Genomic DNA, 24,863 nt, shown 5'->3' with positions numbered 1-24,863 from the left:
TCATGGTTACGTTTGCCGCGGTCGGTTCGTCGATTCGTCGTCGTTTCCCCTTTCCACTGGTTGTTTTTCTCCTTACCGTTCCAAAGTAACGAGCTACTAAACTACTACTACTGCTACTATAACGAACTACACAGGAACGAGCTCCGATAGTAACGAGAGCTCGAAAGATTTGGTAATATTTTGAAAACACGTTCGCTTTGGGAAATTTCCGGGTAACTGGCCAGCTTCTCGTGCCGAGGGGTGCTCTTCTCTCATGGGAGTAGAGGTTCGCGACGCGAGATCCTCTCGATCGACGATCGAGAGTGCCGCGTAATTCGTACGATACATATTATGCATTTTCTTTACGCCACGATTATATGTTCCCATACAAAAAATACTCAGCCAGCACATACAACAGCACTCAACCAAGGTACATATAACCAGCAAATCTATCGCAACACCGTCGCAGATACGCTAGACACTGCAGCACCGAGCAATGAAAGAGAGAGATTGCGAGGAACTTTTGCGGTTCGGTCGGTGGGGAATTTCGTCGGACGAGAAAACGAGAGAAAACGATGCTGTGAGAAGAGCGTATCTGGAATTTATGTCGTCATACATGCCACGAGATTTATCGTGAAAAGAAAAAGAAAGTTCTCGCGCATAAATTAGACAGAGCCGAAGCTATCTCTCGAATAATTCGCGTTGCCAAAAATTGTCGTGGAGAAATACGTCGCTTTTAAAGCGACATTTTCCTTGTTCCATGGAATCGTTCGATTGCCTTAACGCATTAAGGGGATCGGGTCTAACGAGCGTTCCGAGAGAAACCTGGCAGGAACAATCGTCTCTAAACAGGTCGCGTTTTTCGTTTCCAGTTGATTTTCAGTGGCGAGTACACGAAGGCGATGAACAAGGACTGGCACAGCGGCCATTTCTGTTGCTGGCAGTGTGACGAATCTTTGACCGGGCAGCGTTACGTGCTCAGGGACGAGCACCCTTACTGCATCAAATGCTACGAGAGCGTTTTCGCCAATGGCTGCGAGGAGTGCAACAAAATCATCGGTATCGACTCCAAGGTACGTATATCGCGGTTTCATTCCCGATATCTCGCGATCCTATTTCCCCAGCGATAAACGCGTTGACTCACCGACCTCGATCGCCCAAACGCTCGATTTTTCTCTCGATACGTGGTATCGCGAACACGCGCCCGATAGAAACGGAGATATTTCACGAAACGACGACGATACGTGGGTTTGGATACGATCCAACCGGGCGGAAAACCAAAGTTTTCCACTAAATTTAGATTCGCGGCACACGGCACTCGTCGATCGATCGTTTCACCCTTTCCACGCGTGAAAAAATCGAAAGACCTTTGCCGCATCGATGAATTCCGTGGTTCGGAGTAAAGCCGATCGGACGTCGCGCAAAAATCGGTACTTATCGGTTCGTGTATGATCACAAGACGAGGTGGCAATATACGAACGAGCATGGGCGTTGATTTACTCATTCCTAGAAATAGAAACGATGATGCAGGTGCCTGCTTATTTCCGTTTCTCGCTGGTTCGTCGTTATTCCTCCTACTTGGCCAGCCAAATCAGAAGAAGCTAACCACGAACAGCGTTATTTTGCCGGCCGGTTTTCGTGACAAATCGATATCACGCGAGATCGCTTCTGTCGAGTTTGCCAACTCGATAGAAAATTATCTTCTTACATAGCGAACCAAACACCCAAGGATCCGCGTACCTTTTCCTAGCCGGAATGACACACTGCTCTAGTAGCATTGCTTAAAGGTCGACAAGTTCGCGATTGTAATCGATCCCGGAATGGAAACCCGCGTTTCATTTCGATACAAACGCGTTTCTCTCTCTAAATTCGATGACTTGTATCCGCATGTTGGTCGTCATAAGATCAGCCACACGAGCTACTTTGGTCAGATTTGACACGAACGTTGTATTTTTTATTTTCCTTTAAAACTGGACACACGAACGGCGAATTAATATCCGTTATGTGTAACCTATAAGAATTAGCATAATCCCGGTGGTACCCAGGCAGAAAATTTATTTTGTTTTTTCTTTTAATTCGTCAAACGACGACCGCGACAACCGAACATAATGAAAAGATTTCTTTTCGTCGATTCGAAATGCATCATAGATCGTGTAAAATGCATCTTCTAGCAATCTCGAATTCGTCGTGAGTTTTAGCTACGTATGGATACTAGATACGTGTACGATATGAGAAAATTACGGAGATGAAAAGCAACGCTGTCGTGTGACTGTAGCTACAACTTCCGTCACAACGCACGTCATCGTCACAACGCTTGTGTAACTCGAGCCTAAAAGGCAAGACGACTGACTGGCAACGAATCTATTTGCTTAAGGCGACGCTGGATCTAAAGCCGGTTCCTTATAGTCGCAAAGGCCGTCGCGTCAAACATAATCGATGTTTTCCTCTGCCCGTCCAGCGTGTAATTCGCGAGATCCTGTTTTTCCTTTCCCATTCGCGTATTTTCATTTCGCAACCTGTCCGTCGCTTGTCCGTTACACAAAACGAAAACGATTATCACCTCCGTAAGGCGAGAGCGAGCAAACGATAATTGGCGACGAATCGTTTGCAGGATTTGTCGTACAAGGATAAGCACTGGCACGAGGCCTGCTTCCTCTGCAACAGGTGCAGAGTGTCCTTGGTGGACAAACAGTTCGGTAGCAAGGTGGACAAGATCTACTGCGGCAACTGCTACGACGCCCAATTCGCCAGCCGTTGCGATGGATGCGGCGAGATCTTCCGTGCTGGTACGTAATTCGAAACCAATTTCTTCGATCGCAGAAATAGCAGAACGTTTCTTTCACGCGTATCCTGTCGAGTGCTTGAATTCGAAGGAACGCTGTTCGAACAGCGATAAAAATACGACCGCCGTTGTAACCCGAAATAGCCAATTCGTTCACCACCGGCCGACTATACGAGGTCCGGTCTAGACGATCGATCGAACCACCTGTTTTCCAGCAGCGATGACCCCCGAGGAATGACTCACGGTCCCGAGTGCGACACACGGGCAGTATAGATCTCGCATTCGGCGTTTCTTATTAAGGCAATCGAGTCAAGGTTCGAACCAATTACCGCGATCCTTTTCAAAGGGAAAGGAAATGCTTAAACTTCTGTCACCTCTGATTCTCCAGCGCGTGTCCAGTCGGTTCGTGGGATTTTCCCAAAAATTTCGGTTCCTATCGAAACGTATTTTAAACGACAAAGCTGGTCGTATTTCTGGACCAGGCAGACATCGATGTTTGATCGCATTTTAGAAGAAACTTGCCGAAAGGAATTCGCGTTGTACACGATTTCTCTGGCGGGTTTCGAGCCGAGCGAATCGAGAAGCGGGAAAGTGGGTCGAAAAAGGTTGTCGAGCAATTATGCGCGCGACCTTTTTCGACAAGCGCGGAACGCAATCTCCAAACGACTTATCGCTTTGTCGCCTCGTAACCTTCGGCGATCGCAGACGGCGTGGTGGAGCGCACCGCGACCTATATATCGCGTGATTCACGCGTGCCTCGGCGACCATGCTTCAGGCCACTACACAGGTAATTGGGACGACAACGTGAGAGCCTCTGTTAACGAGCCGCTGATTCCTCGAGAATCGTAGACCTCGGAAGAGCCCCGGCGATTAAACGTTAGTTCCCCTTGTTTCTTTTGGGAAAAGGTAGCTCTTTGCTCGAGGGCAGCTACTTCCGCTGAAAGATTACGGGTTGGTAATTCGGTCAAGTACGCTACAAGATGAACGAGACATCGTGTAAGTAAAATCGTATGGCAACGTATGGAAATTCGGAGAATACGAATTAAGCTTCGAATACGTTTAAACGAAATTGGCGAGGAGAAAGCTAAGAGCTTAGGATGAATGATCGATTTGGCGAACGAGGTTCGTGCCTCTGATGGACTGGTTCCGACTTACGTGACGCGCGTGGGAGTCTCGTTAAATCTTAAGAGAGGCACAGATAGTTACGGGATCGGCGAGGAATCGTTTGCGAAAATGACTCGGTACCACCGCGTGTCCGTATACGGCTCGACCTTTCGAACCGCGGCTATCGGATCGCGATATCTAGCGTGGTGCATCGCGAATGAACTTTGTGAAAAAGAAATGCGCCGTATTCGAGCGATCTGGTTTTCCGCGGAAAAGTTCGCTCTTTGCAAATTTTTTACATGGAATATCTTTAACGAGTAATTGACGTTTTACAACGCAGTCTCGAGATATCGACGATAAAGATACCGCTATTTATTCAACCATTAAAAGAAACGATAGATTACAGGACAGAAGAATCAATAAGTTGATCGAACGAGTACGACTAACTAAAGGTTAAACTAACGCGACGATCGTGAATTGAGCGCATTCTGTTGGCGTTTGACGTCGCTTATCAGGGAACGTGTTAATCGACTCAATTCTTTCGATGAATCACGGCCGATTAGTTCATTCTTCGAGCAAAATACTTTGTCATTCGTTTCTTTGGCTATTGCGCTGCAGGAATAATAATCTGGTCGTCGGAAAAAGAAGAAGTTTAAGAGTTCCGTGCCACTAATTGCCCGTGCGCTAATCACCACGGTACTCGGTGGCGTAATCGTGCAGAGAAAATCGTTCGTCTACGGCAAGGAATCCTTCCCCTTTGTGAACGTCGTGACAAACGAGATGTAAAACCGATGACTACCGCAGCTAAAGCGATCGGCGCGCCTGTTAACTTCGAGGTTAATGCATATCATTTAAGCCGAAAGAAGCAGACTGCATTTATAGAAGCAACCATCAATGTCACGACGTCTAAACGATCGAAATAAACGTGCCGTCGTTCGATCGATTAATGCACGCGTCAATTACAACTCCTCGCTTCTGCATCTGTGACGATGCTAGACGTACTCGACAGTGGAGATGGTCGGATGAATCTCGAAAGAGACGAAAAGGAGCCGGTTCGACGAACGAGGCCGGGCCTGGGCTGGAGCGAACGCGCTGCGTAAATATATAAATATTCGCGGACGCGCTCCAGGATGGCGGAGAGTGGGTCTGGTGGAGCGGAAAGGCGAACTTATCAGCGGAGTAGAAGACACGTTGCGCGTGCTCGCGGTGTGCACGGTGAGTCCAGCGAGGGGGCTCGCTTCGGTTGCTTCAGTGGCTCGCAAGACTCCGGGCCAATCGCACGATCGGCCGATTTCTTCTCCTTAGCTTCTACTCTCCGTAGACGCTGTATTTGCGTCGTGTTTGAATCGTGTTCGCGCGTCAATCCGGCTCTCTTTCGATTCCCGTAGGTTAGCTCTTGATCTTCTCACTTCTCGATCGGTCCTTGACACGCGTTGCTCGGGAAAATTGATAGTAGACGCATCGTATTTTATTCTCTGGACGCTTTTACTTTGGTTAACGACGGTGTAAACACGTCTCGCAACACGTCTGGTCTCGGACAAATCTCGAATGCTTTTACTTCGAACGACACCGGTATAAAAATACTTGGCACTTGCGACCGTCTCGTTGACTTTTACAACTTTCTCGATAGTAGAGGCAACGATTCTTTTATTCTTTACGACAACGATATGCGTTCTACGTCTGACAGTTTTACAGCTTGTTTAGCGTAAACTCTTTTAGTATTGCGCGATCGAGGGTGAGAAATCTAAGGGTCGGTGTTTTATATCCCATCGCGATATCGAAATTTCAGTGAACGTTTTATCGTGGAAGTTAAGAGACTCGTGAGAAAAAGAACGAAGGAAAAGATGGCCACAGACACGTTGAGCGAACGGCTATCCACTAAGCTTCACCTGCAAACGAAGAAGGTGGGCGAGGACAGGATAAGAAGGGCAAAAGAAAAGGACGAGGATATTGCGATATTCAGCATGTTTTCATTGGAGGGTGACCCTAAGTTCAGATGCTGTCTCGGCAAAGACTGTCTGCTGGGAGATCCGAAAAAGGCAGATCCAGGTGACGAAAATGATAAACGACGTTCTTTCTTATTTTTCAATGATCTTTTGTTTAAAAACTCGGACGAAAACAAAACGTTCTGGGAAGTATCGTGTCCGACATTCCGGATCGTTCTTGGAGGACGTTGCAAAACCACGCGATGCACGCGGGGGCGACGAATAAGGTTCCGTTCTCAAGTTTTCCTAAGGTCGACATCGGCACGCCGATCGTGGGTCGATGTCGCGCAACCGGCCCGCGATAAACTATCCGATCGAACGGACAGTCGGCGAATCGTGCAACAGAGAAAGGAAAACGGAATGAGAGAGAGAAAGAAAAATAAGCTCCGAGGAAAAGAGAGAATTCGAAGGGAACCGTGACCTTATGTGGAAACACGAGCACGACCACACAGTTCGATCGTCCGTGGCTACATTTGCTTAGTGAATCAGGTTAATTGTCCGTGACTCGATCAACCATACAGTTTTTAATAAGAAATCGTAAATAGTATATAACGAAACGTCTAACGAAATCTAGCGGGAATGATGGAAACGTGTTTGCGAAGCGCGTGTTTAGAGAAGAGATAATCACCCAGAGACGCGGTAGGGAACCAAACAGACGGGTTTCTATGCTAATCGTACACTCAAGCTTTATGATTAATATAGCTATACGATCGTGATCGACTGTGTCGTGGGATTAATAAAGCGTTCGATACTTCCGGCTGCAGTCGCGACACGTGTGTCACTTAATGAACATTTCAACATTTCCTGGAAAATTCGTTTTTCTCTTTTAGTTACTTTTAACTCGAACGTTCAACAGAAGCTATTTTATTTGAAGGACGATACTGGTGTTTGGTTTGTTTGCGGATAATTCATAATGCAAATCCGTCTAACGAAGCTCAGCATCGTCGCGTAATGCATGCGGCAAAATTTGTCGTTGGTCAATTGCAAAACAGCTTGGAGTTCGCTACGGTGCGATCAAATAATGATGTCATCCGTCGTTTATTCGAATGTTCGCAAACTCTGGCAAAAAAAAGAGCCTCGTGAAACGCGACTTTTCCTCGGTTCGTTGTTGCTGCGTGGATCGATGGAAACGGTGACAACAAGTAGATCGGGCGGACAACCGCGATCGATAGATCCGAGCAGAATGAACCAATCGATTAAAAAATTGTGCATGCAGATAAGAAGTCCTATTAATACAACTGATGTAATTCATTGCCAGACTGTCATTCACGCTTGTTGTTAGATGCATCAATATCTATCGAGGTAAATTTCTTACTTTCTTATCACGGCGCAATCTGCCTCGGCCGTTATCAACTACGTATTTAGCGCCTCGTAAATCCCCGATAGAGTAAGGAAAAGAACGATTTCGAGTTTGCTCGCGAGAAAGGAGACGTGGAAAAACAATCGCGGCAAGATTGATCGTTCGAGGCTTGTCGTAGGCACGACACGGCGAAGAGTAAAGTTTTATGTAACGTTTCAAGTCCGTTGTGCAACGGCGAATGATTTAAAAACGGGCCGGATGCGGCCACCGTGTTCTATATTTTCCTCTTGCACAATAACTAATAACGCTTTATGAAGGGACGCGTCGTGAAGCCTGAGCCGCGTCGAATTTCACGTGTTCACTCCACCAAATTCTCGTGGCTGTTAGTCCCGGAGCGCTCGCGTAGATCTGGAAAGTCCGAGGCCCGGTGTTCTCCTCGTCGGTGAATTTATATTTAGACTTGACGTGGCCGAGAATCGCCGCTTTCAACGGATTACCAGAACCTCGTCGATTCGAGATCTCGTAAAATCCGGAACGATCGCGTTAACGATCTTCGATTTCAAGACTCTGTAATCTTCGACCTGCGGTTAGCGGATCGACGCTTAGCTGTTTCCAGAAATACTCGAATCACACGACGTTTTCGCGAATCTATTTCGATCCTTCGGATAAAAGAGCCGATTCCGGACACGATCTCGACGAAAGTTTGGTAAAAACATCGGGAACAGTCGGTTAACGGCACCGCTCCTCCGAATTATTCTAATACGTAAATGAACGCGCAATTTTTCACAGTCGATCGGACCGATGAAACACAGTGGTAACGAGCGAGCTAAAGCGACATGTATAATGCGATATTACCACATCGCCGGCCTTGGACCATCAGACTTTATACATATACGGAGGTATTACTCGGACCAAGTGACGTCACAAGCCTTCTCCTGACTCACGGTGGACCAGAGGAATAGCGCAGAGGAAAGCTGTTGCTTTTTTCATTTTCGAGGACCATTGGAATCTAGGCTATCTATATCGGGAGGCAAACGGCCAAAAAATACACGTACAGTTCCTGCTACTCGTTTCTCCCTCAGAACTTTTTGCACAACTCGTAATTAGGACCTTTTGCCGGTCTCTCAACCTATATTTTCGTCGGTTCCCAGACACCAGCTCCGTTCGAATACAATAGCGTCTGCCTCGCATGATTAGCTATCTCTCCTACGTCTCGAACGCTATTGTATTCTACGATATCAAAAAAAAGAAAAGAAAGATTATTACCAAAACTTGTTCTGCTATTACAGCGTGATTCGACGCTGTACTACCTTCTGCGCGCAAATTAGGCATGCGATCGTCTATGTGTAGATCCAAGATCTCGATAAATGGAAATAAACTTGATTCGAACGGGCACTACAAGGGACAGGCTAATTCGCAGTGACTGATTGATCGGAAACTATGGGACCGGTAACGGCGCGCTGTTCATTTATCAACGACCACGCGGTGGATGATAAAGCGTTGATTATATTGACGTTGCTGGCAACAGATGGTCGAGCGGAGCTGAGTATGCTTCGTCGATTCTTTCCTTCATCGCTCCGCCGCTTTTCCGTAAGCGCAAGAACCGCGAAAGAGTTTCCTAAAATGTGAGCAAATGGATAAGATTTAAACGAATTAAAGCTGGCAAAGAAAGAAGGAAACATGGTAGGTGTCGAAAGACGTTGAAACCGATGATTCATGAAACTTTGAGGACCACAAATGGTATTATTTAACTGATCACTCGGACCTCTTCTAAGTCCTATTAGATCACCTTTCGGAATAGCGAGTCGTCGTTAACTCGGGTTGCCCTTGGTGCGGCGCAAAGAAAGAGGAAGGAGCTAAGGAGCGAGAGAAATGTCGCAACGCCTACGAGGGAAGATTTCGCGGCGCTCGTAAAAACTCAACGGAGACTCGTCGAAGTGTCGCGATTGTCACGATTAGTAAACAACGCTTGATTCTCTGATATCATAGCGGAGGAAGGCGGTTGAAAAGCGGACGCGTAACCACTCGTAAGATTGTGACGGATCGTGATCATAAACTTCGGTTTTGTGTCCATCGTGACTAAGAGAAAGGAAGCGACTCGAAGCTCGCGCGACTTCTCACGTAAACTGAAAGCGAAAGATTGTAAGCGTGGGACTTGATGATCTGGCCAATTATAGAGGACCAGTGATGAGCTGGCTCGCAACCCGGTAATTTCGTCGATCGTGGAATTACACGTTACGATCGGTGTACCAAAGCGAAATTTATTTTCTCCTTCTCCGCGAGTGCCGAAGAAAACAACCACTTCGAATAAATTTGGTCATGAGTCAAGTTCTTAGCAAAGTTGTAGGTAAAGGTATCGCAGAGTAGGTAGCTATCAGTTGTAAGTTTCTATCAGTCGATAGAAATGACTACGATCGAGTTGAATGAGTACAGCGAGCCATCTTATGTAGATTATTAACAGCCGTGACTAGAAAGTTCCGTGCATGAAACTTTAAAACCGCATTGCGGGAGATGACACCTATCTACGCCGGCGATCTTCCGGTTTTGCGCGACTTTTTACACCTGTCTCGTTGAACTTTCTAACCTACTTCTTGTACAAACACGACCAATCGACACGAAAGTCGGTCGAAATAACTTCTCGCCAACAAAATCAAATTCCTCTAGGAATGGAAGATGAAATTCGAAACGACCGTCGGTTCGAATCGCGTTTCTCTAGCAGATTGCCTTCCCTTTAAGAACGATTCCTTATCGGTGAGCTGTTGGAAAGTCATCTCCCTAGAATTGCACGAGCAAAACGGACATGCGAGCTCGTCGGGTGCCGCACGCGATCGTTCAAACGCAAAATGCACCCTACGCTGCAAACTTTCACCCTTACAGACCGATCGTCTAGACATTGCTACAATATTCCACCTCTTCGACGTTGCTTTATAATTATTTCGCGAAAACGTGATATTACGCGAGGGTATTGTTCGTTTGGGGGAAAGTTTCGATGTCTGAAGGGTGTCTTTCGCATCCTAGGTACCAAGAAGATGGAGTACAAGACCAGGCAATGGCACGAGAAGTGTTTCTGCTGCGTGGTCTGCAAGAACCCGATCGGTACGAAGAGCTTCATTCCGCGCGAGCAAGAGATCTATTGCGCTGCGTGCTACGAGGACAAGTTCGCCACCCGATGCGTTAAGTGCAACAAGGTAAATCGATGAATTCTCGTGCATTATAAGCAAGAAAATTGTTCGCGTGTTTTAACGAATATCTTTAGTTCGGCAAACGATTATCTCTTCGAAGAATTCTCGTGCTGTTTAACCGTTTGGCGAAGAAAGTTCGTTTGCCGGAGGAGAATGTGTTCTCGTATAGAGAATGGATACATAAAAGGGATCTTATCGTTCCAGATTATCACCAGTGGCGGCGTAACGTACAAGAATGAACCGTGGCACAGAGACTGCTTCACCTGCAGCAACTGCAACAATTCACTGGCTGGCCAGCGATTTACGTCCCGCGACGACAAGCCCTACTGCGCCGATTGCTTTGGAGAACTGTTCGCCAAGAGATGCACCGCCTGCTCCAAACCGATTACTGGTATTTATCTCTGTTTCTTCTTGCCAATGCGATAAGCTTTATCCGTTGCGATGTTCATTTAACTCTTGGAGGATTTTCTTGCTGAAGAGGATAAATTTCTGATTCGTTACCCGTGTATTCCAGGCATTGGCGGAACTCGTTTCATCTCTTTCGAGGACAGGCATTGGCATAACGATTGTTTCATCTGCGCGGGTTGCAAGACCTCGCTGGTCGGTCGTGGATTCATCACCGACGGCGAAGACATTATCTGCCCTGATTGCGCCAAGATGAAGTTTATGTAGAGGGGTAGTGAAACATCGAGCGAAGAAGAACGAACGAGAAGTAGGGGAGAGGGAAAAGGAGTAAGAAAACGAGAATTATCAAGGGTCTACGGTGTCCAGTCTACATACGGGAATAATATCCTCGCTAAGAAACCTTCCCTTGGAAACAACTGGAAGAGTCCGCTTCGAGAAAAAGAAAGGAAGAAGAAGGAAGTCGACCAACTGTAACATAATTGCAGAAGGATAATTGAATAATTTAGTCACCACCTCTCGAACGCGATAAAAATTACCGTGTTTTCTCCCATACGTATAATAATATATATATCATTATACGTATGTATACGTGCTCATAGTTGAGAAGGGCGGTACTTTTTATTAAAAAACCGGACACCATCCCGCGACGATTTTTTTCGTATTGGTCGGAAAGCTCTCTGTTCTTCTCGATCGGCTCGGTAATAATGCCGAGTTCTTGTGCATATTATCTTGAAGCAGAGAACGCGAGCAGAAACGAGGGTACTTCCTAGCTTCGTAGTCTTTAGAGGTCAGTTTAGTCACTCGCGATTCCGAGTTCTCCGTCGCGCCGTAACAGCCGAAGAAACAAAGGAAAGTAAAATCGAACAAACGTAAAAATTATCGCAGAGTAGCGCGTTGGAGAAACCGAAGGAATATGCCTTGAAAAGTACGAGAATCAAACCGCCTTAATCAGTATAGTTACTGTCGTCGAGTTATCGAGCTGTGTGTTTAGAAGTGGAACGAAGTTACGTACTGTCGTGCTGTTATTAACGTTACTGTTTCTTTCTTTTCGCTTTATACAATGATAGAGAAACGCACGACAAAGATTAACGCGAGGAGTAAAAGTGAAACGACAGGGACAAGAAAGGAAGAACAGATGGATCCTATATATTCTTACGGAATTAAATTTGATATACCTATGATAATATTATTTTTATTTAACTTAAACTCACACGTACACACACGAACACAATCGCGAACAATCACACACGTATACACTAACGCGAATCCCAACACGCGCGAGAACTGCACCCTTTTTTCTCTCTCTCTCTCTCTCTCTATCTCTATCTGTCGCTCCGCGATATTGTACAGTAAGACTCGTGCAAAATTCGAGTATAACGAACGACTAATTAAAACGACCGGGCTCGGGTGCACAGTTGTTAGAAAAATTCAAAATTTTTCAAATTCAAGGGTTTTTCGATGTATGAGATTTTTAATGTACAAATTTTACTTTTGTATTACTCCGACGGTTGTAACTAAATTTTTAGCTTTCCTATGTTAGCCTCGATTTTAACGATTTTAACTCTCACACGAGCCCACAAGTGCACATATTCGCGAATGCGTGAAAACGCGAATTTTAAATGCAATCGACCTTCATGTTCGATCGTTGTACTTTTTCTCGAACAAGAAAGTCAGTATAAGGATCGAAATGATCTTGTTATCTCGCGTATCCGCGATATACGTTCGCGAGCATTTTTTGCATTGACCACATCAAAGTGGAGAAAATGATAAAAAATCGAAAAAAAAATAAATAAATAAAAGGAAGAGAAAGAAAAAGAATCACACGCATCCACACACGCATGCCGGACGAGTGTGCGACACGCACACGCGGAAAATCACTAATTGTGGCCTTATCCGCACGAGTACATAAAAATAAAAAAAAAAAAAACTAACGTCTTACGAAAAATAATTAGTTGTTGATACGGTACTTGGTAGAGATGTGTTACCGTCGAGAAGAGAAAGGACAAGAGAATAGGCTAACAAACGGTAGCGTACCTCTATAACGAAATAAAAGGAAAGCGAAAGAAGAAGAAGCGAAAAAAAATATCGTGACGACCAATAAAAAGTACACGTGCTATATAATATATGTTCTTACCGATCACTCACATACTAATCGCCTTAATTAGTAAACGATAAAGAGCAGAGATTATTCTATATTCAGCGTATCGTATACACTGTTATACTGTGAAATTGATAAATAAATAAATGTAATTATTTACAAAAGCTCTTTCATTTACCATTCACTTAATTACATAGAAATTCCAAGATGGAAATAATAGTGAAAGTTCAAAATCCTCTTATTGCTTCTAACTACTAACTATAAATTGAATTCAGATGCAGGCTACATAACTGTAAATTTACACGAGTATAACAAGGGCAAGGGAAAAAGTGCGTGGGATGAATATGCCTTTTAAAACCTTGGATTGCTTTTTACGTATTTTTAAATACCACTTGGATCTCGCTTTACTGATTCCATAAAGATTCCTGTAAGACATTTAAAACTTTATATAAGTTCTACCTATTACAAATCTAGAGGCTCATAAACCATACCTATTACAAATGTAAATGTTTATAAGTTCTATCTATTGGAGATTTAAGAATTTTATATAGCAATTATTTGCGCAACTGTAATAATTATCAACAATTATATACATTCAGATTTATATATTTGCAACACTAATAACATTCTAACGTAGCTATATAGGAGGAAGCTACTGGTGAAAATGGATAAAATGACTCAGGAGCAGGGACATGCTGTCACAGGTATGATGTAAAATAAACATATAAATCGAGGAAGCTAATTCAAATGCACATAGACGTCGCACAGTGATAGCTGTCCGTTCGCATGTGTATGCTCCAACAATACATAAACGTTTGTTTGAAAATCTACGAAATTTGAAAAATCGACAGGCAAAGTCAGAGATAAATGGCATGCTCCGTCATCGTGATTCACCGTCGATTTCCCAAATCAAATTTCCCGAAACAAATGAAAATGCGCCTAACTCTAACCCGATCAGGGATCATATCAACGTGTCTGGCCCTATCTACAATTAACGACCATATCGGAAAGTATTCTATTTATCTCACTTAACTGTATATTTAAAAAATGACAAAATAGACACACCAACACACTGGTTCTACGGTTCTCACAATTTTCACACTTTAATGTATGTAGCATCTTCCTGAAATTGTCTGACGAAGGCGTTATCAGCGTGCATTGAACATGATGAAAACTATTATATATTATACATTTCTATTTTAATTACAATAATACGTACGAACATCTTTAAAAAGTTAGCACTACTGGTATAAATGATACGGAGGATATCATTGTAATTTAACAGTAATAATCATATTTTTTGTTGCTTATAATTCTTTGTAGGTATTTAATCGTGGATCTAGCTGTGAATTCTAATTACGTCACTAGCTGTGAACTCCTTAATTATTTTAGATTGTAGCGAATGTAATAAGGACTGAGAAACAACGCAATTCCACCGTCTAATCACACACAAGCAAACACACACGCAGAGTATAAAATACATCATACAGGATATACACGCAACATCAGTTACTGAGAAATTATTAATCTTATGAACTAGTCATCGTACCCATTGTCTTTCTTCTATCCGGCAGTACCTGAGTCGGTGAGCGAAGCGCTGGCAATGAACATGGAAGGAGTTAAACCTGAATTGACATATCTATTACAATTTTCATGTAAAGGGATAATAGTTCTATTTGATTCAAATTTTCCTGGCTCTGTACTTTACTCTAATTTATTAATTTTCAAATAATATTTATATCAATAATTCTAACTGAAATACTGTCTAACAGAAACATCCTGAAGTTATTTCGTCGTCAAAGCACATCTTTGAAGCACAAAGAATGACTCAAAACTTGTTTTGATTCTGAAATCATCTGGTCGCGAAGTGTCCGATTACACGTGAAATTTGATACACTTTAACGAGTGAACAAAATTAGACTTAATTCCTTCATATTTCACATTCCAAGTTGCACTAAAATTATGTTGAAAATACAACTTAAATAATAATGTTGTTCCACGCTATCGTAAAATAGAAGATAAAATTGAACGTAATCATCATTGGCATTATAATAATTTCGATCATAAATAAAATCTTCGTGTTAACGAAGTTTGAGTGTATCAGACTTCTCCACTACAAAATATTTGAACATAGCCATTTCGTTATTTATTTCAATATTCATATAGTATATGCTTTATGGACATTTAATCTTTGTAAATAATCATATTGAATATAATTTGATTGTATAAATAATTATAATAAATATATTCTGTCATTTTCAATCGTTTATACATACATTAATTATTTACATTATGCTATTCATACAGATTGTTTATATTGTAGTATGTAAATATTACACTGACATACATGTTGATACATTGATCATCAATATTTAAAAACGTGATACGCAAAATACCTGCCCTCAAGTAAAAAAATAAAATACAAATTAAAAAAGTTACTACTCATGGATATAATAAATATCTGCGGTCACCATGCTAGTTAAGAATTCTACGTAATACGATCGGTCATCCGTGTCGATTCGGACCTTTCATCTTACGACGTGATTGAGTTACCAGAAAAAGAAAGATGCATGCGACTCATAATTAAATGCGAAGAACGTTGACATCGATATCGTTGTGGCCCGAGGGAAGCCACGACCAAGGCGTCATCAGACAGAATCGCCGAATTCGACGGAAGAAGCGAAGGCCAAAAGAAACTTGTAACAAAGCATAAAGTATTATAATTTATTCTCAATGATAATGCTAATTAATTTGAAAGTTTGAAGTAATAATATCGTAATATACAAGGAATAGAATGAAACGGAGTACAAAATAAAATGTTACATTCTTACGGAAATACAGTGTAAAAATTCTTACATGCTTAAAGCTGAGACACCGCTACATCCTTCCCAGCGAAAGGAGAAATGCTATGCAGAATCTGTAACAAAATACGCAAAATATTACATTTCGTTCTTAAAAACATACTTTTACTATAATAACATAAAATAGAAGACTGGTAACGCGTCCGTTTAAATAATAATCGGCGAGCACATTAGCTATACTCGGGTAATTTCACTACGACAATATCTAACAAAGTACTAAACAAGAACGTATTAGTTAAACGAACCTAATAATCGTATAGATCTTCATTTTTTCTCACTTTTTCGCTGTATAATGTCATTTAGCGCCAAATCTTCGCCTGGCTGACTCCTGATTGGTTGAGATCATTTACAAATTTTGCGCACTAGTTCGAAAACTTTCTACGTATTCAATTCTTTCTAGTAAATTATGTATTGTATTATTCAAATCGCTACTATGTATATATGTATATCGAGTGGATAACATCGCACGTGACACGAAAATGGTAAGAAAATCAGGAAATCCCCAAAACTTGAGGCAAAAGTGTTGCATGTCACATGTATTTTGTACCTTGTCTGTATCTGTAGCATAACAGAATCTCTAATTTTTTAATGACTAAGCATATGACACGAACTTATATGTCATTACAGACGAAATGCACTCGCGTAGTAGCATATTATAAGTGACATTTTAGTTCAGCTTTCTCACCGCCAGATGGCCATACCGTTTCGTCGCGTGCATACAAACCCCGCTAAATGTAAAAGATCGAAACAATTAATATATGTCACAGCAAAGTACTAGACAAACGAACAAAATTAACAAAAACGGAACGTAAAAAAGTATGTAGCTGAATCTATTTATCGTCTAAAGTGTAGAAACGATAATACCAAACACAATATTTCTGTTGCATTCGTCCAGTAGGAGAAAACTTACTTGCCTATGAATCTTTTCACCGTACCGCTATACTTGCCAAGGCAAGGTCATTCGAAAAGTTCGTCGACCTATCAATGTCACCGATCTCATACGGGGAACCATAATCCGACTATAAAAAGATCTAGTGTCCATTTATTCGAAGGAACCTCGACGATCACGGGAAACGATTTTTACGTCAGGCAAAAGATGAGGAGAGCAAACGAGAGAGCGTAGTAATTGTCGAAAATACGCTGGTGAATTAAAGAGGCCATTATGAGAATGATAGCCCTCGCGGTGTAACATTAAAAAAGCGAATTTACGATCTTGAAGATTTGTATCTGGCCAACCCCTCTTTCATACCTCGGCAGGGCAAGGTGTGCAAAACACATAACAATTACTTCAAAAATTCCACGTGGCCCGGTAGGTTTCGTTCGCTGTGAGACGAGCAAACGCAGTCGCTTAATTAAAACTCATGTAAATCGAGTAACCGCGCGGCGCTACGCCAATTAACTTTACATCGCGATGGCGAGCAAAAAGAATGGAAGGGGAAAGAATAAAACGGACCAGCGCGGCGAATGAGTGTTTCGTAAAAACCGTGGACGTAACAAATTGGTCCACGAAGCAAGACGCGTCTTCCGCCGATGCGAATCGCTTTACATAATACGGAACCGCGTGCTAAAATGACGCCAGTTCGATTACCGCCGATTCGTTCGATGCACTTTATTCTCGACGAAGTTTCGTTTACTTTGATCCCCCTCCGCACAGATACCAACAAAGAATGTTTTCGGGCGGTTAATTTTCGTTAACGGTGAATCAACAGCAAATAGAATCCCGTTTGCAAAGAATTGTGAAAGAGTAATGGGAACGGCGAGAAAAAGGCAGGGCAGAAGCATCTTTGCTTTAAAGAGAAGGAAGTAGATGGACCAAAGTACAAATTTCGGTATCTAATTAAAAACGTCTCTGACCCGAGAGAAGAGAAAAAACGGGAAATTTAATAAATCCTTTTCGCACCGCAGCATTTTCCCGGACAATGTGTAGCAAGGGCCACAGAATAGGTCGGCATAATTTTCAGCTTCCTTTTCTCTGGGTGTGCCCGAGAAAAAGTGACACGGTTCCTTTTATTTCGGAGATAAAATACAGTATTATATCTAATCTTCTATTTTCGAATTTCCAACTTCAAACTCAATCAGTTTTATTTTCCAAAGCATTCGTTTAAAAGATCGATCTAAAGTATCTTCGAGTAATTTGTTTAACTAATTGTAAAAACTTATCGTTCGATGCCTTTCGATTTTTTAAAACAAGCATATCCTTTCCCTGAAATCCGAGATCCCTGTCGATCGATTTCACGAAGTTCCGAATTCAGTCCATAAAGAAAATCACGAGCTTCCGTTGCACGTACACTGTACACACGTGCCGTCGGTGTATGGCGAGCTGAGGTGAAGCGAGGTCGATGGAAAGTGGCATAATCGCGGATGTGGATCGGCTCAAGGAGAGCAGAAGAGGAGATCCTTTACCTTACTTATGTAACGAGCGGTCGCCGTGTGTCTCGTGTCTTCGACCGCGTCCCGAACACATAGAAACCCTCTCTCGACCGTGTTCCTTCCTCCCTACTCTTTCCATCATCTTTCCCCTTTCCTCTTCTGACTTCCATGAGCTGTCGTGATGTTTCTGTAACCGGTGTCCCTGAAAATCCCCTCGGTCTTATTGGGTCGACGCAGCTAGTCACCCCCTTTCTCCTTCGGATCCGTTTTCAGAATTGTCTATAGCTCCGAGTTTCCTAGAATTACAGATAATGGATCTATTAACTTTAACAGAACAGGATGAATGCATAGAACATTTTTGAAAGAGAGAAGATATCATAGCTCTTGCTTTACATTTACATTTTGTTTGAACTTTATTTCATTACTACATTGTTAAACTTAATTATGCTGGAAATTCCATCTTGAGCATAAAATTCTCAAGCTTTTGTTACAGTCATTCTTAGTGACTAAGCGGATGGCTCGCGTATTTGTCCGTGACTCCTTAAGGAGAAACATCCTTTCCAACGAAATCTCACGAGACAATTAGACATCGAAAAAATTCCGGAGACAGAGATCGGTGTTTTCTCTGTAACCGATGAACAAGCTCGGAAGCTCAAGTATGGAGGAGGAGTTTCGTTTAACGATCAGTCGTAAAAGTCGAAAGCACGAAGCCGTAAAGGCATTATTCTGGCGTGGCGGTGATTTCGACACCGAAAACGGAGGCCGTTGTTGTCGGAGGTCATTCGTCGGTTCAACGTTCGGGCCATTTACCTGGCCTCTGCTCGCTGAATCCTTCGTTATTGATGTTCCGCCATTGCATTATCATTTTCTCCACGATCGTGTATTTAGAATCACGCGAAATTTGTCTGATGACTCACAGGTAGAAAGAATTTCAAAGGATCCGTCAGCGTCGATAGAAAACGAGATTGAGGACTGAGATCACCGATCAGGATGTGCTCATCGATCACCAGTAGCGTCGATCGAGTTGATCGAAGAAGAGATGTAAGTGTGCTGCCTCTTTCGCCGAGTCTTTTTCTTTTTCAGAATCGCGAGAAGCGATTGCTTTAACCCTGTGAGCAACAAAGTGCGAAGGGAACCGATAACTCGAGCGTAATCCAGGTCGCGCTACCTTGTCCGTCGACCTTCCGCGGTATTCCTGCACAAGTCGGGATGATGTTCGTTGCCAACAGCAGGAACGACGTTACTGATGTTAACACGCGTAACAGCGACAAACTCATTCGGTGCCATCAAACGTAGCATCGAATTAAAAATATTTCTAAGGGTGTCATTGCCTTTTTCACTTTCAAAACAACGTAACTCCCAAATCTATCGGCAGTTCGTTATCCTCCTGTACTAGATCTCTATCCCTACTCCCAGTCTAGTGACAACTCATTCTTTCTCAGGAGTCAAAGTTAGCATAATTTTGGCCGATTCACCGTACGATGTCTCATCGTGGAATAAAGATCCGAGTTACGGCGATATTTAATCGGTACAGCATTGAAGACAGTTCTGGGAATATCTGTAAGCACATTTAACCGAAAGTGTTCTTCTCAAGCTTACTTTCTTCGTATCAAACTTATCTACAGATCTTTTTCTTGTAACTTATCGATCGCAAGCGACTACGTTCTTCTATCGTAATCGGAGCTCTTCGATTTTTACTTCACCGATAGGAACAGGGGAGATCAAGGGATCGATGAGACCACGTGATCATCGTTAACCGAGCTACCTTAACGAAGGGCAGCCCGAGTTCTCTGCCGATCGGCATTCGGAATCCGAATCGCGAGTAACTCACGCCACTGGAATCGACCTCTCGGAGGAAGGGGATGAGAATACCGAAGAAGGAGAAAAGCCGAAGCTGCTGGAGGGGATCAGGTCCGAGTGGAGGTGGCGAGGACGAGCAACACGCAACACGACACAGCCAGAAGCGAACGGAGACAAGACGAGGGAGGACGAGGATGGTGACGATGGTGTGTGACGATGGTGGCGGGGACGCGGTGGAGGTGGCAGGAAGAAGGACGAAGGAGAAGCGAAGGGAGACGATCGGAGGCAAGTCGAACGAAGACACAAGTTCATATCCAAGAAGATGTGGGACGATGGCCCGGAGTAACCTCCATCAAGGATGGACTTCCATCCACCGACCGCTGGGACGTACTATACATCCATACCTTTCCTCGCCAGTTATGCGAGGCTGGATAATCATCGTGTAGCGGGCGGCCCCGATCCTCATCTCCCAAACATCGAGTTCACGCGAAACGCTATTTGGATTTTCTACTTCCGAGTTTTCCTTTGTTCCTTCCGATTGAACCCACGAACGAGCAATTGCGGCTCGTTCAACTAGTTTCGATCGATCACGGAATCGACTACGAAGAATAATGGAGTTAAATGCTTTAACTGAGAACGCTTGTTCGTGGAAGGATTTTGGAGAACGATGTATACCAATCGCAGTAGCGTGTAACGTGTATCCGTGATGGGAATATAGAGCGGAACAGGGCAGAAATATTCGTATCCCGGTGTGGGATTAATTTCTATTTTCAAGACAGTTTGGTAAGGAGCCCAAGATTATTGGACCTGAAAATGGTCGTTGATTGTCGCACGAGTAGATCCTCGCACACGGTCGATGTACCGGTATCCCGATGGTTCACGTGTCGATTGTAATTTGTTTATTGACTGAAGGAGTTCGGGTGTCGGGGTGAACGGCCGTCGAGAAAGAAATATCGTTGTTTTCTTTCAACGGCCGCCCGGAGCGGATAATGACGTCGACGAGCGGTCGGCCGTTTAGTCGAAATGTAGAACAGGAATCGTAGAAAACGAGGGAAATTCTTGTTTAATCTTTAGACCACCGATCCGTGCTGACTCGCTCCAAATTTGTAAGACGCGACTGAAAGTATGACTCTTCTCGTTAGCAATAGGGAACTGCGCCTTTGAAATTTCGTAGAATATTCGAAAGTGTATTGGTATCGCGTGACGTCGAACTCGGCGATCAACGATCGAAAGGAAAATGCTTCGACACGCCACAAACGGTAAGCAATGAATCATAAAGGTTCGAGGATGACGCGCGATCGAACTCGGATCTCGAACTTTCGCTAATTACACAACAAGAATGCTCCGAAACGCTTAGAATCTGCCTACTCGGACGATCTATCGTTCGATCACTCAAACACGTCTTTGCCCGTTATAAAACTCGTCCGCCGTAAGAACGAGAATCACGTGTGACGCCGAAAAATCAAAAGTCAGGGACGCGATGACAAATGATTTCCTGACCAAAATCCGCCATCGTCGTAGAGCAGCAAAGAAAATGAAAAAAAGAAATGATAAATAGCGAGCGTCCTAGTAACGGTGAGTCGTAGAATGTTGCGTAGAAAAGAACGTGTCGAAACAATTCCGTGGCATTCCGCGAGATGGTCAGGCCGACGAACCCCAGCGTGCGCGTCCATGCGAGCAGAAACGAACGCATACGCGTGAAAGTAATGGCGTTGCGCCAGTGTGCGTGCGATGTGCACGACTTATGTGCCTGCACCACGTCACATGACTTCGCCTTAACCCAGTGCCAGTGGCAGTTGCCCATGGAACGAGCGCTTTTTGGGTCTAGGTCTATCGAGGGCGTTCACCCCGCTTACGTTGTTAACACACTTACCATACCGCTCGACGAGGCCTTGCTACCACCGCCGCCGTCGTCGCCGCCGCCACCGCCGCCGCCACTGCCAGCCTCGCGGCTCGCTTCCACCGCGCGGCGGCCACCAACCCGCCAACCAGACGAAGAGAGTAACGTCTGCCTACGCCACTTTGACCTCCGGCCACGTGGTCAAGAGGCTTCACTTTTAATCGCGCTCCGTTCGGACCGACTCTGCTCCAGCCGGTTCGCTCCTGCCGCTTTGCACAGCGTCTGGAAATTAACAGCCACGAGATTAATTCTCCCCTACGACTAAATATCGCAGGCAAATTTTTGTTTCTTTCTTTTAGGGGAACTGATGGATCGGATAACGGAGCTCGAGTTTTTGTTCCTTTCTCTCGTGTCGAACAGGTACTGGAAACGACCAAAGTCTGATCGGTGAATAGCGAGGGACGTTCGCGAAATTTTGTCGACGATTTTACGAGAGGTCATTGTCCGAGGACAGTGACGAGATCAGGACGTTCATCCCGTTCGCATTGTCACCGTAATAACACCGCGTCCATCTTCTCCAGGCAGACGAGAAAAATCCGACTACCTACGTCCCTTGGAAATCCGTCGCCTCCAGTGTTCGCTAAACAATAGAGTGACGTTGTCACTCCGAAAATTATACTACTACGCTATCCTTGAACACCCGCCATCTATTCGAATCGAGCGTCGATCACATTCGACGACTCGACGAACCTCTGCAAGCTCTTCGTTCATCCACCTCGAACGCTAATTGGAGCTGGTTCGATACGAATTCCGGTGTCGGAGAAGCGAGGTCGTTTTTCATCGGTCGAAACGAGCCTCGCTGGCGTCGATAACAGCAATCGAATCGATGCTCGGTTTTATCGGTTCCATTGAACCCAACGGTCCGCTCGGTCGTTTCACCTTCGCTTCGAGCGGTCGCTTAACAGTACATCTTTCGGATGTAGATTTCCTCGTCGATGGCTGGAATGACGAAATTCACTCTCTCGTATGCGGGTCCCTATACACTCGCCAGGCCACGCCACGGTACTTTCGTTACCGTCGAATGGAAAAGTTCCCTAAACGCAATCGGGACAAAACGACTCGGCGTTACCGTTAGTCCTCGCGGTGATCGTGCCTCTTACTCGTCGTTCGTTCGAAGGCGGCCGCACCTCAGCACGGAGATAGAGGGTGAAAGCCCTACGAAAACATTCGACATGAATGGACGTGTTTGTTTCAAAAACCTTGATCGTTATCGCGTTCAATGACCGGAAGAGCTCTATGCAGTCAAACCAATAAAGATTGCTCTCGCTGGGATAAATGTCTAAGATACTCGAAAAGTCTATCATCGATGAAAGTTGTATCTTGTTCGAAGAAGGTTATTGGTCTTTGCATACATTTAAAAATATAGACGTTGACCTTCGAATGTTAATCTTGAAGTTTCATATCTAAAAATAATTTCAAGCGAACGACCTCACACCTACGACCATTTTTCTGAACTTACCTCATCCTTTAACGCGCGATCGTTGAAAAACTGTCGATAAACGAAAATAGAGTCTGGAACGTTCGAAATTTCGCTGTGGTGATTGTCGTAGCTAGAAGGTCCTCTCGTCTCTTCTAGCACGGCGACTATCGTCGGACTCTCTCGTCGCGTATGCGTGCCGCGTACCGGGTGCTCGATGCACATGCACATGTACACATAAGCCCGTGTACACATAGACAAACGCTCGCGCCGTTCAGGAACTGCGATGCGTGACCTAGTGCCGTTGCGCCGTTCTACCTTCGAACTAGGTCTTCCTCGTTCCCAACTAAGTCCGTGCGGCCAACGACGTCGAGAATGCACCGGCGCATCGGGCCCGTCATCTTTCTAATCTTTTGCGATACACCTGCACCGCTATTCATTCGTCTTTCTGTTTAATTCGTAAATGTTCCTTCGAACGGTTAAGTCTCTGTTTAATCAGCCATTGCGAGAAAGCTTGGAATTCGTGGAACTTTCGGTGGACCTAAGATGGTAGTAGAATGCGAGAACGTTGCGCAACCTAAAAGATTAAACCACCTCTATTCGTAGTTTCCGGTGAAATTAATCTTCTCGAGCGAACAAGGTAATATGCTTTGGGTTTCGTCGAGCGATGATTCGCTGAAAGACGTAATAGCTTGTAACGTGGTCGGTTAGTGCTTCGTTAATATGACAATTTGTTATCTTCCTCTGGAATAATAAGTTAGCAACAATTTTTACGCCAAGTCCTGCTAATCATCCGTTCTAATTAATCGAGCATTCTAGACTCTGCAGAAACGATCCGGACAAGACCGTACGCCGAGACTTTCTCACCGAAGAGGAAGTTTCGTTTCAGTGGCAAGAATTCGACCGTACCGCAAGCGGGCCCGGCCGAAATCAACGATTACGTAAGGTGATACGTTGTCCTGTATTCTCCTATGGAGAACGTAATCGTTTCGGGGCCCCGTTAGAAGCGGATTTGTTTACGTACGGGGACAAACACCTGCGAGAATGGCGGCGGGAACAGTAAGCGAGTCATTCCATAGGAGCTTGGCCAGGTACAAGAACGAAACGCGGTGACGTCGGGTCAATGCCTCGTATACGGAGCAGCATACGACTCGCCGACTTTCCGTATATGCCCAGAAACCACGGCTGAGATTCGTGCTCGAGCCAGATAGCGATAAAAACGAATGTGTCACGGGAGAATTCCCTTTTCAAAGCGGAATCGCGCGATCACCTTGCGCGCCCCCATTCTCACCCCGAAACGGATACCGCTTCGACAACCTACGATCGATTCGATCGCCAACGTCTCGCCAGCTTGTTCGTCGCATTGCTCAGTACTTTGATTCGATCATTTGCGATAACGTCTTACAGCAGCGGATATTCAAAATCGCTGCACAATAGGAATTGAATCGAACTAGGAGCTGATCATCGATGCCGTGGCTCTTTTTCCTAGAACACGTGCGTTCTTAGGTTGACGAATATTTCTATGGATCGCGTTGTTGCCGTTATAGTAGCGTGGTCAAGCGATCATATACAAAAATGTTAAAAGGCGTATTTTTTTTTGCGCGGCATTAACGCCAATTTAGATCTTGCGTCACGTAGCACGCGCTTCCTGTGCGCGATCGAACGAGCAACGCGGAGGAG

At 44.3% G+C, this 24,863-nt stretch overlaps 2 protein-coding genes across 17 annotated transcripts in view; one reads left to right on the top strand and one right to left on the bottom strand.

The window, feature by feature from the left end:
- The window catches only part of LOC100650291 (four and a half LIM domains protein 2), a 70,503-nt gene extending 57,504 nt beyond the window's left edge, over positions 1-12,999 (top strand). For 9 of the 16 annotated variants that reach the window (XM_012312616.3, XM_003398258.4, XM_012312618.3 and 6 more), the window contains 5 exons: positions 852-1,052; positions 2,591-2,765; positions 10,169-10,338; positions 10,537-10,723; positions 10,847-12,999. In XM_012312616.3, coding sequence (XP_012168006.1) covers positions 852-1,052; positions 2,591-2,765; positions 10,169-10,338; positions 10,537-10,723; positions 10,847-11,004 — 891 coding nt within the window. In that variant the 3' untranslated portion in view covers positions 11,005-12,999. Of the gene's footprint in view, positions 1-188; positions 410-851; positions 1,053-2,590; positions 2,766-5,063; positions 5,081-5,100; positions 5,915-10,168; positions 10,339-10,536; positions 10,724-10,846 lie in introns of those variants that run through there. The other 7 variants (XM_048409242.1, XM_012312619.3, XM_048409244.1 and 4 more) reach the window with 7 other exon arrangements.
- The window catches only part of LOC100650607 (protein FAM76A), a 48,408-nt gene continuing 35,583 nt past the window's right edge, over positions 12,039-24,863 (bottom strand). The window contains exons 7-10 of the transcript XR_001099032.3: positions 21,740-21,988; positions 18,100-18,362; positions 15,692-15,752; positions 12,039-15,531 (exon numbers count right to left, since the gene is read on the bottom strand). The gene's annotated coding sequence lies outside the window, so the exon portion shown is untranslated. The remainder of the gene's footprint in view (positions 15,532-15,691; positions 15,753-18,099; positions 18,363-21,739; positions 21,989-24,863) is intronic.

This window comes from Bombus terrestris, chromosome 10, assembly GCF_910591885.1.
Source record: "Bombus terrestris chromosome 10, iyBomTerr1.2, whole genome shotgun sequence".
Lineage (NCBI taxonomy): Eukaryota > Metazoa > Arthropoda > Insecta > Hymenoptera > Apidae > Bombus > Bombus terrestris.
The sequence above is the reverse complement of the archived record's forward strand: the minus strand, read 5'-3'. Positions and strand labels throughout refer to the sequence as shown.